The 16,980-nt window shown below is 36.3% G+C and overlaps 1 protein-coding gene across 1 annotated transcript; it reads right to left on the bottom strand.

Annotated features, from left to right (window-relative positions):
- Positions 1-6,753: 6,753 nt before the first annotated feature.
- On the bottom strand, positions 6,754-11,990 carry LOC128170883 (mucin-4-like). The gene has a single exon (XM_052836640.1). It carries the CDS (start codon positions 11,965-11,967, stop codon positions 8,326-8,328), a length of 3,642 nt encoding a protein of 1,213 aa, XP_052692600.1. The 5' UTR covers positions 11,968-11,990; the 3' UTR covers positions 6,754-8,325.
- Between the last annotated feature and the right edge of the window lie 4,990 nt (positions 11,991-16,980).

Raw genomic sequence — 16,980 nt, 5'->3', positions numbered from 1 at the left:
ATAGGAAAATAGCCTCATGGAAACTTTTTTTTTTTTTTCAATTTTAGCTGCGAAGAGCGGAAATGCAACCAAATCGGAAGAGCCGCCACAGGAAGAAACCGATTACGTCATATTGGTCGTCATAGGGGTCAGTGGGGTCATCGTGATCATTGTGGTTGTCATAGTGATTGTTGTTAAGAAGAGAAGGAAGGCGAACAGCCGCGGCAGACGGCGACCCAAAGTCCGCTACAGCAAACCCTCGGCCGGCACCTCCGAAAGTTAACGAAGCTGTCAGAGATTCTCCAAATGGAATAAATTATGCACAGGCGCATTGAGCTTTTGAGTGAAATGTTTTATCAGATTGGAAAAAAACCCAGTTATTGTGACGTCGCAGTGTTCACATAAATGATTGTGAAGAACCGAGTATTTGTGAAGTTATTGCAACTTTGTGATCGGAAGTTTTCACTACTGAATGAATATGATATGGGAACTAAACCATTATATATTTAATTAAGCGGCTATGACTGTCTCAAACATCCTCATTAGTTTAATCAATATGTATATATACACGTATTGTACTCTTAAAAAATAAATTGCCCTCAATACAATTTTTGGGTCTTACTGACAATTTTGTATCACCGCTCTATTGTTTACCCTACAAAAAGATTCAAAACCGTTTTAATAACAGCTTGGACTTTGGGTAGTTGTGTCAAGGTATCCGCTCTACACTCTATATATATAAAGAATACACAAGGGAAGAATCGAAAGTAGGACACGATTTGTAAACAATGTTAAAAAACAACTTATTTGACAAAAGGTACGCAAATCCTCCCACACAATGTCGCAAATATTGTCAAAAAACACGTTCATATTGAAATATTCCTAATAAACTCGGTAAAAAGCGTTTTTATCCCATTGATACCACTGTCTGCTGCAGACACTCAATCTCTTCGCCCAAGAAAAGATAACTCTGTACTTTCTCTCTCTACTGTAAAATGTCTCGGAACATTTTCGTCTTATGTAACTACCGTACTGTAAGCATATTAATTACATTCGTTCCGATATATTTGGCATGTACTTTAATTGGCGTAATTTAATATGCAATTGTCAAATAAGTTGTTTTTAACATTGTTTACAAATCGTGTCCTACTTTCGATTCTTCCCTTGTGTATTCTTTATATATATAGAATGTAGAGCGGATACGATGCCCCTGTGCGAAGGCCTGTCTTTTTCAAAGCTAGCCACTCAGACATGCCAATTTCAGATCAACAATATTTTTCCGCCCTTTGAGAACAGACTACGCAATCTTTGCAAATTTCACTCTGTGTAAACCAGCGTCATTTATAACTTGTTTTGATGAAAGAATTAGATGGTTACGTCCTTCTACTAATTCGGAGAGATTTATAAAAAAATATTGACAAGAAAAAAAGCTTTTGGTGTCTATAAATTTGCAAAAAAGTGGAGGGGGGGGGGGTAGATTTATCACACATTTTTACTAGCAAAAAAAGGGTCTTTGGTGTGTATAAATTTGCAAAAAAGTGAAGGGGGGGGGGGGGGCTAAGCGCCCCTGCCACAACCCCCCCCCCCCACCCCCGGTTCCGACGCCTATGCATCGTTTTTAGTCTACTACCTTTTTAGTATCTATGTTTGCATGAATCAATATACTTTAATTATCTTCTCAATACACCACGGCAAGATGGGTGTCTATTCCCTACACATGTGAGTCGTGTATTGGCCGCGTTTTAAGCCGATGTGAGAGCTACACTACATGTATAACATACATATATTGTCAGGAGCTGAGTGGACATGTGTTAACACTTACAACAAACTCTGAACCCTTAGACTTCACACACTCTGGTCACTACCCAGTGGCGGATCCAGGAATTTGAAAACGGGGGGGGGGGGGCGCAGTTAAAGGCAGGGGGTCTGGGGGCCGCCTTGAGGCCTTTTTTCCACCAAAAAAAAAAAATAACGGGGGGGGGGGGGGGGGGGGCGCGCGCCCGGCGCGCCGGCGCTGGATCCGCCACTGCTACCGGCTTTTTTGTGATTAGGTTGTCGGCTCATAATAAGCAATAGTTAACGTGACGTCATAAATATGCATGCAACATGACACCTCGGAGCCCGGATATACGCCATGCAAGAGTTGTCGGACCTTGTCAGTGACAGTCATTCGACGGTCGTTTTGCGCAGATTATTCATATAGAGATGGAAGGGACGATCTCCTCATGGATAATTAAATAAATTAAATTAAATAAACTATCATGTAAACATACATATTTTCTTTTGTATATGTATTGCTAGAATGTATATTTATCATTTAAAGCTAAGCTTTTAACGATTGAGCCCATTTAGTGCCGAGTATAGGACTACCTTAATTAACATTGAAATGTTACCGTCAATAAGCCTCGAACTCCCTTTCCTATATATATTTTACTGGATCCGCGCCAGATTATTGTACTCCCTTTCCTTGATATATATTACTGGATCCGCGCCAGATTATTGTACTCCCTTTCCTAGATATATTTTACTGGATCCGCGCCAGATCGTTGTACTCCCTTTCCTAGATATATTTTACTGGATCCGCGCCAGATCGTTGTACTCCCTTTCCTAGATATATTTTCACTGGATCCGCGCCAGATTATTGTACTCCCTTTCCTAGATATATTTTCACTGGATCCGCGCCAGATTATTGTCGAGCGGAAGAATATGAATTCTTAGTGTAATATGTCAGGAAATATAAGGTTTTTATCAGAATCCCTTTTCATGTCACGTAGTTCATAAGAACCGCGTTATTTGCAAGGCTATATGATTACATATAAAGTGTGTAACTGACTGTTTACAGAAATTTGTGGGGTCGGTAAAGTCCATAGAAGGAGAGGTGGAGCCGAGGCTTACATGGACTATACCCGTCCGACTCTACAATTTTTTTAACAAACCTAACTGTTTTGTCGAGGACGTTAAGTTTGATATGTAAACAACAAAAGATAATATATAGCAACTAAATTCACAGCTCAATTCTCTATTTTTTTTCCCTTCCTCGTCAGTCGTCTGATCTGGATGCCATTAGGGACGGAGCGTAAATTACGTTACAGGCAAAAAAAAAGGGGGGGGGGTCACTCTAAAAAAATCAAAGGTATGGTTGAACGTTTGTGTAAAAAATCAGCTCAAATAATAATACGTCCGCCATGTTGCCAAAAAAAATTTTGACGCTCGCCGTGTTAAGAAATTTATAAGACAATCACGTGACGCGATTCATCCAATGCATGAATTCGAGACATTCTAGTCCGAGGCAAAACAAAAAGAATTGCATAGTGTTAAATACCAGTTTAAGACGAAGTTCAATTTAAGGAAATGTTTCATTAAAGTAGATAGATCATGTGATCCAACTTTATGTCATCATTATGTATTAAAACATTTAATATGCCAAATATTAAATAGCTGCTGTGTGTAGAACTTTGCTAATTCCACACAGTGTATGTGTTGTTATATACTAGTAGTGTAGTATTCAACTTTCCTTTGGAAAGTAATGAATGGATTTAAAGGAGAAACGGGTTTAGACGTTATTCTGTCGCTAAAATTCATAATTCGGATACTCTGAGTCTTATTTAATTATTTTTTCATAAAGAGCTCTTCTTTAAAAGAAGATACATATAAATACAGTCTAGAAATTGTCCCGACCATCGAGCCATCTCAAAAAAATTAATTTTAATTTCTCGCTCCATATTTTATATATTATCAGCTGCGATCCTTTATCTGGAATTTATTTAGAAAAAATAAGCTTTTTAGCTCTTAATTAAACCAGCTGTATCAATTGTAAGTTTCCGTTTCCGAATAAATTGCTACTTATTTTTTTACCCAGATCTGTGTTTAACCGACAGTAATTAATTCACATGAATTGAAGCCCTAGATTTTACCTACCGATTCCCATACTACAGTCTGTCCCAATTTATTGCTTCCATCATTTTTTGATGGTTTTTGATAACAATACACTGAGCTGTGAAAGAAATACGGTTGAACATTGCTAAAATTTACATTCAGTGAGAATAGACTACCAAGTAAATAGCAATGCATCTATAGAGATCTCGATGATTTTTTTTCTTTTTTTCTGCTGAAAAGTATATGCATGCTTGAAAAAAAAATCCCCCCAAAGCAAAATGTGACATTCATTTTCGAATACACTTACATGCATTACTATTGGGTGCTAATTTTATTATTTTTTTTGCTCACATTATTTATAAAACAGGACTATAAACAGTCTCGTTTGAAGTAATCTTTTCGTAAGTTCTATGGTCGATACAACGACCTTGTCAGCATTGCAATCCTCCACTGGGTCGCACGCCGACTGACGTTTCTCATATTAATTGTTAGACCATAATTAATCACCTAAATGTCTACGGACTTTTCTGTTTTTCCCGGTTACGACAAAGAACACACGGTGGATGTCACCGGTCAGCAGAGATGCCCACTCCGCCATGACACCTGATCATACCTCTATCTATTTGGAGGTCAATGTTGCTCTGCTATGAATTGGTATTTCGTTTTATGGATTTTTGAGATGGTTGACGGTTTGTTATTCATTTTTTTCATTTAATTGCATGCCGTTTAATCACAAAATAAAGCTATTTTTAAACAAACGCGCTAAACTACGGAAGTTATTTAATTTATTCTACTAGTATGTCATTAGTTTCAGAAAATTGTGATATGGAATCGGAAACTCAGTGGGAAATCCGAAAATCGTATCACACTCTGTAAAATTGACGGTAACAAGAAGGGAACATTGATGGATGTATAATGAAAAGTTGTTTGTACCTTCTGAATAATCATAGTAAACATTTCTGTCTCCCATTGTATAGACTTTATATAGTGAAGACAACGATATTTATTGTATAAACTAAATTATGCTTATTAAGGTCAGACGACACGTTCCTTGCGCATCTATTTCGTATCTCTTCTTAGATTTGAACATATTTTATTGTGTAAATAACACAAAAGGATTGGAAACAAGTTCTTGCAACTTACAAGTTCCTCTCCTAATGATAATACAAACAATATATACAATTGTCATAGTACATGTAATATTACATGTTACTTATAGTTATTGACTTTATAATAATTAAATTCATAGACATACATTTACAAAGTAATTGCAAATATATAGTAGATAACGTTAATATACAGTATAGAAAGCAAAAGCAAAAAGGAATTTAATTATTAAATCTTCCAGACTCATTAATGAACTTTTGAGCTGCTGAAAAAATAAAGCAGTTTGTATTGTAAGACAAATTGTCACTACCCCAAAGAAGCAAATGTGAGTTAATTAAAGTTGTTTCATCAAGCCTATTAAAAAGTAATTCAAAAAGATTGTTTCTTGCATTTACATAATTCTTGCATACAAAGAAAAAGTGATAAATATCCTCCTTTTGACCACAAATACAATTGGGTGATTCAATAATGCTTCTTCTATACAGATCATAATTCAAAATACAGTTGTGTCTCAACTTGGTATGTAAAATATTAATAGTGCGTTTACCAAATGAAAAATATTTTGGAGGTTGAGGAATACTTTCAGTAATGCTTTTCTTGAATATGTTGAGAGACGTTGCTTCCCTAACTTCTAATTTGAGAGAATTCAATTTCCGAATGGTGTCAGGTACAAACGATTTTTTGTAAAGTTTTAATCTGCAGATTGGAACACTATAATTTTCGCTATTTCTTGTGTGATATATTGAGACATTTTTTGTTACGGGAGGAATAATATTGCTCAAGTACTCAGGTACTTGATTTGTATGAATTTTAAACATGGTTATTAATTTAGCCTTATTTTGTCGACTGACCAGAGATTCCCAGCCAGTTTCTGCGTAGAGAGAATCTGTAGATGCTAAAATGGGTAAACCAGTAACAATCCGTGCAGCACTTAATTGAACTTTTTCTAATCTCTCCATGTCAAACATATTACAACCGTCCCATACTACAGAAGCATATTCAAGAACTGGTCTAATAAACGTGATATACTAGTACATTTTTGATAAATTAGTTCTACCTAGAGTAAACTTAAGTTTTTTCAAAAATCTCTTCTTAATGAAGAGTTCCAATTGAATTATAATTATTTATAATTATTTCATAATGATTTAAATTTTATTCATAAATGTATACAGGTATATGCCTAACTGGCCAAGTGGTTAGAGCGTGGGTTCAGTAAGTCGTGAGTTCAAGTACCGGCCCCGGTCGTTGCCAATACAGCGAATTTACCTGTGCTGTGTCTTTATCTATCTATCTATCTATCTATCTATCTATCTATCTATCTATCTATCTATCTATCTATCTATCTATCTATCTATCTATCTATCTATATAGATATGTACATTCCAAAAATGTTTATATCAGCAATTTAAGTGTAATTTCAAGAAGATTATAAAGGAAATTCCATTATCTATATATCCATCTATCTATATAGATATGTACATTCCAAAAAATTTTATATCAGCAATTTAAGTTTAATTTCAAGAAGATTATATAGGAAATTCCATACTTTTATATCTTGCAGAAATGCCTGGTAAGGTATTCTATTTTTTTTGCAAGAAAGCTTGTCAATGTAGTAGTAAATCAATAACAAATTCCTGGTAAAATTGCGGAACGTGTCATCTGACCTTAACTCTTCTAAAAAATGTGAGAAATGCTGTCAAAAACAAAATATGATTCCAAACGTTGTAAAATAAAACCAACAAATGAATCTCAGCTAGCAACTTATAATAGAGTGCAAAACAATAGCTCAAACCAATTTATTTTCAAATCAACAGTAAGTATAAATACATAAATAGGGTAGTATTTGCAGTTAATTTTGGCAATCAATGTAAATGATTATCCCAAACAACAAATTGTCTATAAAAATCAATGTCAAATCAACTAAATATCGATACTGGTAAAACATTTTGAACGGATGTAACGTGGTGGTCCCCATATTTTATGATTTTTAAACAAAACCTCTTGGTCATTTTTCAGTCAGAACGTATATTGTGAGTTTTCTAGACATTCCAGTGCAATGAAACTTCATAAACTAATGGATGGTTTACTTTGTTTGGTATATATCGGTCCTTTTGTAAGTTCTCAACAGATAGTCTGAAAATATCAATGTTAAGGTTATCCGATCGTTAACCTCAAAGGTTTTTTTGTTTCATCATAAAATTTTATTTCTCCCTTAAGCCTTACAAATGGAATGCAATGTGATGGTATATGGTGGTATCCATAGCATTTGACAAAGCTGTCGCAATTTTAACAACGACGGATATAATGCAATAAATATACAAGTTCAGATCAAATCAATCAGAAAGGCACCAGTAGTTTGATCCCCTTTACCTATATGAAGTATATTATAGATGTTGGTGTATATATACTAAGCCAAGCAATACGTTGAATAACTGAGAATAATATTAACACCAGGAGGCTAATTAAATTTGTCTATATAAAAGGCAGATAAACTTATCGTACGAATTAAAACAATTCCGGGACATCAAGGGTAGTCGAGGATCGGAGAACCCTAAATCAAACTAATATTGAGGTAACATTTTAATAGGATACAACGTATTTGTCGCCATTTTGAATTAATATTGAAACATAACCTCCTTCTCATTTTTCAACCGGAACGTATATTTTGAGTTTTCTTCAAGTGCAATGGAACTATACAATTTTTTACTTTCTGTTTAGTATCGATTCACGTAGAATTAAATAAAATAATGAAGTATATATATATATATAAGTGTCATCAAGATGCTAAACATAATATCTCTATTCTATATAAAAAATCATCTGCAATGCCTGAAGTGATCACCATTCATTGTAGAATAAGATATGAACAACGAGACAAGAGCACCACAGTTGCAAGTTCAATATTTTACACGTAATGTCTCCACGTTACACTAACCATCCTTTGCTAGATGTGATCTCCATTCAGTAGGTGATATATTTTAATATTGGCATTTTCCTTGGAATTGATAAATTCGTGTAACACGGCTCAATGGCAATAGGGCGTTTCTTGGTGATCCATCATTGCTTTGAAACAACTTTTAATAGGACTCGATGGTCGTTGTAGTTACCAGTTGTATACTTAATGATCTCTTTTAAAAGTATAGCTATATACAAGAATATGAAAAAGTGCCCAAATTTAAAAGGTAAATTCTATAGACCTTTTCTTTATTGAATAGTAATTAATAGCTAAAGAGATCATATCTTCAAATCTTCGGAAGATCTGAGGGTTACTAGTATTTGTTGCCCACCACAAAAAGTCCTGAGAAACAAAATTCACTGACAACAACCATACGTCACTGAGAATGAATTACAGCATTTACTACGCTATTTCTCGACCACCAGTAATCTCATACTTGTTAGCCATTGTTTGAAGGTGTCCATTAGTTTATTCAAAAGTCCGATGTCTAAAATCACAGCGTTTTTACCCCTTGGTAATTTCACTTTACCAGAGAGAATCTCGTGCTTTTTTACTTTAGGTGATTTGAAGATTTCCTTTAAGATGTCTTTGCCAACATTTCGGAAAGTCCTGACTTCCTTTGTATTTCTATGTACGTTTGTGGTTAAGGCTGATCCATTAGAAAAAGTAAACGCAGGAGAGAGTTGGATTTTAGAGTTACCGATTCCCGAACTCGATCTTTCACTTCCGAGTGTAAGGTCGGGTTTGGGATTCTCTGAAGTTTTTTCAAGTATAGCGGATTCCGAACCTTTATTTGGCTGTAATGTCGGATTCCTTTTCCGGCTGGGCATTAACTTAATCACGCGGTGTATTGTTGGTAAGCTTGGGGAAGAAGAGCGTGTTTTATGTACCTTTTCTGACAGAGGGCGCTGAGAGGATGTTGTGAGTATACTACTCGGCGTGCTTTTCAGAAACAGAGGCACTCTGGAGACAGGGTCTTTCAATTGGTACGGGGTTGACAGTATGACGTCAGAAGCGTTGATCTGCTCCCGTGATGGAGGGTACACATCTTTGGTGTAGACCCCTTCCACGATTCTCGGATCCGAGTTAATGATTTCGGTTAGGGATTTTTTCTGCGTAAAGTCTGGGGGAAAGAAAAGCTGACTAATTTTGTTGATTGGAGTAGTCACACCAAGTGACAGACCCGGCATGTTGAATATGGGAGTGACTGTCGACAGCTGTGGTGTTGTCGTTTGTTTTTTTGTCGTTTGTTTTGTTGTCGTTTGTTTTGTTGTCGGCGTTGTCGTCGTCAGTCTCTCTGAAGCACTTGTTGTATGTCCATCGGTCGGTTTCAGAGCTTGTAATGAAAAATAGTGTTCACTCAAAGGAAAGCTGGATGGAGTATCCGGCCATTCCGGGTTGCGTTTGTCTGCGAGGATAGTTTTTGACTTAGTTGTCGATATTACATGTTGAGTTGATGTACCTTGAACCTTGACTGTAGGATGTGGTAAGTCTGCCGGATTCTGACCTGGACGATGATAGAACAGGTTTTTTGACGGAATTGGCGGAGGTAGCAGAGATATTAATGTCGATTTAAGAGACGTAGATTGACTAGTTGGACGCAACGGTATGGCATGAGTTGGGAAGGGAGGGATGGTTTGTAAAACAGGAAATGACGTCGGAGTGGTTCCTTGTATTCTTGACGTCACTTCTGTGACAGTGTCTGAAGCTGGCGTTGTTCGGTAAACCTTGCTGTTAATGTTAAACCAGCGAATTAACTTTCCTTGGTTTAGATTCTTGTTTTTCCTCTCAAAAGTTTTAAACCTTTCGTTACTACCCAATACTGTATTCTGAAGGTCGAGTCTTGCCTGGGATTCACTTTGAGTACGCTGTGGAGCTATACTTTCTGTGATGTTCAAATCAGATACGGCACCAGGTAAATCTAATTTATCTCCATTAGACATAATACTACTGTCAATCCGTTCCTTGATCTGTTCTTTCATATTTAACACATTATTTGCTTTCTTGTCATGATGATCTTCATTCAAATGAAACTGAATTTTAGACTCGTCGTTCTTTAAGAAATTCGCCATGTTTTCGATTAAACTGTCTAATACAAAGTTATGATGAACCACATTCTTGACGTCACGAAACATCTTGTTGTTTGTGGAATTCGTGTCATTGGTCGGGGTGTAGGGTTCAAATGTTGGAAGTTTCTCCTCCATGTAGATTTTCCCATTGTCCTTTGGAATCACAGTGGAGTTGAATTGTGAGACCTTAAAATTTGATGAGGATTTTCCGTAGATTTCAGTAATGTTTTTGATTCTGTTCCCGGCCGTTACGATGGGGATAGATGTCGGCTCCCGGTCATTGATTTTGATTTTTGTTGAGATGATATCTTTAACCATCACGCTGATAATTTGGTGGATATTTGAAGACGAGTTACTATTGATATTTGAAGATGAGTTGCCAAAAAACTTAGATTGGTCTACCATTTGGCCTGCGTCTACACGAGGTTTTAATTTTGGAGTCAACAGAGTTTTCTTAGGTTCAAACACAATTTTAGGTTTCTTGATATCTAAATGAGAAGGCTGTTGCTTTGAATATCCTCCTTGGCTGTTGGTTTTTTCATCTGGAAAGAAAATCAAGTAAGGAACAACTTTAGGTATAGACACAGGGGACAGAACTGTCTCTTCATCAACACCATCATCAACACCGTGATCTTGTCTTGAGGTCGACGATGTCGTTGGTTTTGTTGTTATACTGACTATGGTGGTAGATGTTGCCTTTGTTGGTGATAGTTGAGTGGTAGTTGTTGTCACCCTTGATGTCGTTGATCTTGAGGTAGTTGAGGCCGTTGTCGTTGATGGTTTTACATAAGTTGTTGTTGTCGATGATTTTGTTGGTTTTATGGAAGTTGTTGTCGCCATTGTTGTTGATGATTCCATTGTCGTCGGCTGTGTCGTCGCTTTTATTGTCGTTGATTTTGCTGTGGTAGATGTTGGTGTAACCTTAGTTTTCACTCTTGTATTATTTTTTGATACGATAAATTTAGTATTTTTACTTTTATTGGTCCTTTTAGTACTTGGTACGGCGTTATTAATTTTCCCACTGGAGGTCTGCAGACTTTTGTAAGGACTTGGAGCTGTAGCTGTTTGCATTGGACGTTTTCTAGTCCCAATAATTTTACTGAATTTAGAGAAAAAATTTGAATTTCTGATCAGAGGAGGTATAGGTGGAGGAATTGGTGGTTGGTAAACTGTAGGTAACCTGTATACTCTAGGTAACCTTGTGACGGGCTTACTGGTAGTTGTCGGTTCACGTGTTGTTGTAAGTTTACTGGCTGTTGTTGTTGCAAACTTTAGTGATATTGCTGGTTTCCTGGTTGTTGACAGCTCCAAGGTAGTTGTTGGTTTCTGGGTTGTCGTTGGTTTAAGCGTTGTTGTGATTTTATGAATTGTTGTTGTCGTTAGTTGACTTGTTGTGACGGGTTTATGGGTTGTTGTCGGTTTACGGGTTGTTGTCAATTTATGGGTTGTTGTAAGTTGGCTTGTTGTCAGTTGGCTGGTTGTTGTTGTCGGTTTACTTGTGGGTCTGATAGGTTCAGGAGTAGTTGTTTTTTGCAGATTTGTAAAAGCGAAACTCGTTGTTGATTTGATAGGTGGTGGTATCGTTGAAGATGCCAACATCTCACCGTTATTAGTTGGATTGGCCGTGGTGACGTCGGATTCCCCGATAGTATAGACAGACACACTGACTTCTGGTTGGTATGACTGGTAGGGATCTTCCAGGTTGAAGAAATTGCTGACTTTATTTGGTATATACTCCACGTCCTTCTGTAGGTCCAATTCCTTTTCCAAGTCCACTTTTGTCAGGAAGAACTGTCCAAAGAGCGATGACGTCAACCCGTCTAGGGGAATCCCAGTCGGATCCTGTCCAGTGATCTCTAAAGGAGTATCAAAGCTCAAACGAGGCTTTGATGTGAAGTTAGTTGTTTTTAAAGGCTTCGTTTTTGATAGAAATGTTTTAAATGTTGTTGTTGATATTTCTGTTGTAGTATATGCTGTCATTGTTGTTGATGTCGTTGATGTTGTTGTTGTTGATGTCATCTTTATTGATTCTGATGCTGAGTTCAGTTTCGATGGTATATCTTCTGTTTCACGTGTTTCAATCTGATAAGGCACATCCGGGGATCTAATTTCCGGAGCCAAGTTGGCATTGTTTCTACGTGTTGATTTATCATCGTCATCCTTGATAGACTTCTCTTTTGGTTTAAAAATGATTATTTTAGGGGAACTTAATCCAAAAGTTGAACTTTTAGACTTGGAAGGTTTAAAAATGTTAATTCTTCTAAAAGGTATCCTTGTAATTTTTGGTTTTTTCAGTTTTGTCAAATACTTTGAGATGTCAATCATTTTTACAGGTTTTTCTTTATTGTTTAGTTTTCTGTATTCTAACTTTTTTGTTGAAGAAAAATTTGTTGTGGATTGTGAAGTTGTTGTGGAAGTTGAACTTGTCGTCGATGGTAAAGTTGTCGTTGTCGATAAAGTTGTCATTGGTGGTAAAGTTGTCGTTGTCGGTAAAGTTGTCGTTGTCGGTAAAGTTGTCGTATGTAAATTTTGTGGAATGAACACTGAATTCTTTCCTACTTTTTTAATTCTGGATGTTTTTATTTCTGTCTTCACAAGTATAGTATTTTCTTTTTTCAGTTTCACCTGTTCCTGTTTGTCATCACCTGTCTTTACCTGTGCGTTATCAGAAAGAACATTAGGCCTTGCTCTTGCGCCTAGTTTTTCCAATGTCTTCATCTGAGCGTCTTTTAACCCAATAACGCTTGCATTAACATTAGGCTTAGTCGGTGGCGTGATAGCGCCATCTCGCGGCGAACGGATGTCTGGTTCGCTAATGTTAACGCTACAGCGACATTTGTCTAGCGGGCATTCGTACTCGCAACATTCTCTCCAGCACCACATGTCCATCTGAAATCCCTGGTCATCTCCTATCCCTTGACATCTACAGCAGAACAACATATTATTAAAATACCATGATGATGCTGTTTCTGGTTTAAGTTATAGTATTGTCGTATTGTGAATTTTGAATTAACGGATGACAATTAATAGAAAATTCATTTTGTATTTATTGCCACCCGGTAAATTCAAAATTCACAAAATGACAGTATTGTATAGAAATCAGTTCAACTAAAATTGAGCTTTATCATTATATAATATTACAGAATTATATTACACTCAAAGTACGGACGGAATCAGAGTTACTGTACTATTAAATATGTTTATGGGAGCAGATGTTGAGTGCCTTACATCCACAAAAACTCAACCTACAGTACATCCCCAAAAACTCAACCTACAGTACATCCCCAAAAACTCAACCTACAGTACATCCCCAAAAACTCAACCTACAGTACATCCACAAAAACTCAACCTACAGTACATCCCCAAAAACTCAACTTACAATACATCTACAAAAACTCAACCTACAGTACATCCACAAAAACTCAACCTACAGTATCGCTTATATCGATTCTGTAAACTAAAATACCGGGACAGGATTTCCTCATAATAGTAAAAATACATGTTCAGTATATGGTCATATTTATCACCCACCCTCATACCCAATAAAAACTCCAAAAACTGTTCCATGACCTGAAAAGTGAATTTTACAATTTCCCATCAGGACACAATAAACATAATAACAATGCTTGATTTTATTTTCGACAACTGTGATAGTACGGAAAAAACCAAAATATTAAAAACATACATTTTCACTATGTGGTCATATTTGCCCCACCGTAGGGCATGAACCCCTCAACCGGGATCCGTGAATTTTACAATTTACATAGATGTCTTCATGGACATTAGAATCAGGAATTGAGTTCTTCACAATAATGTATGAGGGTGAAGAAAAATATGTTCTTCTGTTTTCATTATTTAGCTATATTGGCCCCTCCCTCAGGTGACCTAATAAATCCCCCACTATATGACAGAGTTTCCTCTGACACTTGTTTTGCTGTACACAAATATGCATGCTTGAGAGGTGTATGAAAATTAAGATAAATTTGAATTAAGGCAGGATTCTTACAAATTACAAAGAGGTGTATGAAAATTGAGATAAATTTGAATTAAGGCAGGATACTTACAAATTACAAAGAGGTGTATGAAAATTAAGATAAATTTGAATTAAGGCAGGATACTTACAAATTACAAAGAGGTGTATGAAAATTGAGATAAATTTGAATTAAGGCAAGATACTTACAAATTACAAAGGAGTGTATGAAAATTGAGATAAATTTGAATTAACGCAGGCTACTTACAAATTTTCAAAATGGCGGGCTGGACAGCCGCAGTAACAACGGCACGGGGGACAGTTGCCTTTCCGGCAGTTAGTGTCGCACCAGTCGTTCATCCCTGGGTAGTGGTCCCAGGTGGGCACTGCATAACACCGCTTACATTCCTCACCGTCCCCACTGACATTAAACCCGGCCAGCAAGTGGGGCGAAAGGTCCGTGGTTCGTTTACTAATGTGGGACGAATCCGTAGGAAAAGACTCTGACAATTTTTCCTCCGGTTGATTTGATTCTTTTAAATTTCCGATCGAGATATCTGCACAGTTGATGAAAGTTTCCTGAAATCCGCAACCATAGCAACTGGTCCTGTTCTCCGATGTCCCCCAGTGATTTCCTAAAAATTGAAGTAACATTTTTTTTTTGAAGAGACAGCTAAAACATGTGGAAAAAGTGGTAGATAACTTGAGATTCCTATCACCTTTTTCTCGCGATGAATTTGAATTTAGATTACACAATATGTTTTCCGTTCTCATTGTTTTGACTCGCAAATCTAGATATTTCCCCGTAGTGGAGTTGGAATTTTCATTTTTTAGAGACTTTTGAGTACCATTTTTAAAGGAGAATAAATAAGTTTTAAAGGACCCTGGGTTTTTTGAACGCCCTGACACTTTACAAATCAGCATGCGTTTTTATCTGAGTATTTTTTTTTACTTAAAATATTAAAAGATGTTGAGTTTAAAGCAAAGACAAAGATCATTTATGTTTAATCAAATCACAACAAATCACGAAAAATGTTGCTTATAGGGCAATGTGTTACTTATGGAGGCATAGACATGTTGATGTTTTAAAACCTTTGTAAAAAATATGATTTACATTTTTAATTAAATATAATTACCATGTAATTTATACAGATGAAAAAAATGCTATAATTAATAATTAATGATATGCTTACATATGTGCCTTAACATGCAATGTGATAATAAACCTTGAGTATATAAGTTCATCGAATACAATTAATTCTTTCCGTTTATTCATTCATTTCATTTGTCAAGGTTTACAGGGGGAAAATTTACTCTACTCTGGTAAATTAATGAATACTGTTTTTAACTAAACTTTACCAACCTTTATGTGCTCGGGGCTAGTATTGTAATACGAGAAGGGGAATGACCACAATTAGGCTAGTATTGTAAAAGAAGAGAAGCTATGACCGCAACTAGGCTAGTATTGGAATACAGGAAAAGCTATGACCACAGCTAAGCTAATAGTGTAATAGAAGAGAAGCTATGACCACAATTAGGCTAGTATTGTAATACAAGAGAAGGAATGACAACAACTAGGCTAGTATTGTAATACAAGAGAAGAAATGACCACAACTAGGCTAGTATTGTAATAGAAGAGAAGGAATGACAACAACTAGGCTAGTATTGTAATACAAGAGAAGGAATGACCACAACTAGGCTAGTATTGTAATAGAAGAGAAGGAATGACAACAACTAGGCTAGTATTGTAATACAAGAGAAGGAATGACGACAACTAGGCTAGTATTGTAATACAAGAGAAGGAATGACGACAACTAGGCTAGTATTGTAATACAAGAGAAGGAATGACGACAACTAGGCTAGTAGTGTAATACAAGAGAAGGAATGACGACAACTAGGTTAGTATTGTAATACAAGAGAAGGAATGACCACAACTAGGCTAGTATTGTAATAGAAGAGAAGAAATGACCACAACTAGGCTAGTATTGTAATAGAAGAGAAGTTATGACCAAAACAAGGCTAGTATTGTAATACAAGAGAAGGAATGACGACAACTAGGCTAGTATTGTAATACAAGAGAAGGAATGACGACAACTAGGCTTGTATTGTAATACAAGAGAAGGAATGACGACAACTAGGCTAGTAGTGTAATACAAGAGAAGGAATGACCACAACTAGGCTAGTATTGTAATACAAGAGAAGGAATGACAACAACTAGGCTAGTATTGTAATACAAGAGAAGGAATGACGACAACTAGGCTAGTATTGTAATACAAGAGAAGGAATGACAACAACTAGGCTAGTATTGTAATACAAGAGAACGAATGACAACAACTAGGTTAGTATTGTAATACAAGAGAAGGAATGACCACAACTAGGCTAATATTGTAATACAAGAGAAGGAATGACAACAACTAGGCTAGTATTGTAATAGAAGAGAAGGAATGACAACAACTAGGTTAGTATTGTAATACAAGAGAAGGAATGACCACAACTAGGCTAGTATTGTAATACAAGAGAAGGAATGACCACAACTAGGCTAGTATTGTAATACAAGAGAAGGAATGACCAGAACTAGGTTAGTATTGTAATACAAGAGAAGGAATGACCACTACTAGACTAGTATTGTAATACAAGAGAAGGAATGACCACAACTAGGTTAGTATTGTAATACAAGAGAAGGAATGACCACTACTAGGTTAGTATTGTAATACAAGAGAAGGAATGACAACAACTAGGCTAGTATTGTAATACAAGAGAAGGAATGACCACAACTAGGTTTGTAGTGTAATACAAGAGAAGGAATGACCACAACTAGGTTAGTATTGTAATACAAGAGAAGGAATGACCACTACTAGGTTAGTATTGTAATACAAGAGAAGGAATGACAACAACTAGGCTTGTATTGTAATACAAGAGAAGGAATGACCACAACTAGGTTTGAAGTGTAATACAAGAGAAGGAATGACCAGAACTAGGCTAGTAGTGTAATACAAGAGAAGGAATGACCACAACTAGGCTAA

This window comes from Crassostrea angulata, chromosome 2, assembly GCF_025612915.1.
Source record: "Crassostrea angulata isolate pt1a10 chromosome 2, ASM2561291v2, whole genome shotgun sequence".
NCBI lineage: Eukaryota > Metazoa > Mollusca > Bivalvia > Ostreida > Ostreidae > Magallana > Magallana angulata.
The sequence above is the reverse complement of the archived record's forward strand: the minus strand, read 5'-3'. Positions and strand labels throughout refer to the sequence as shown.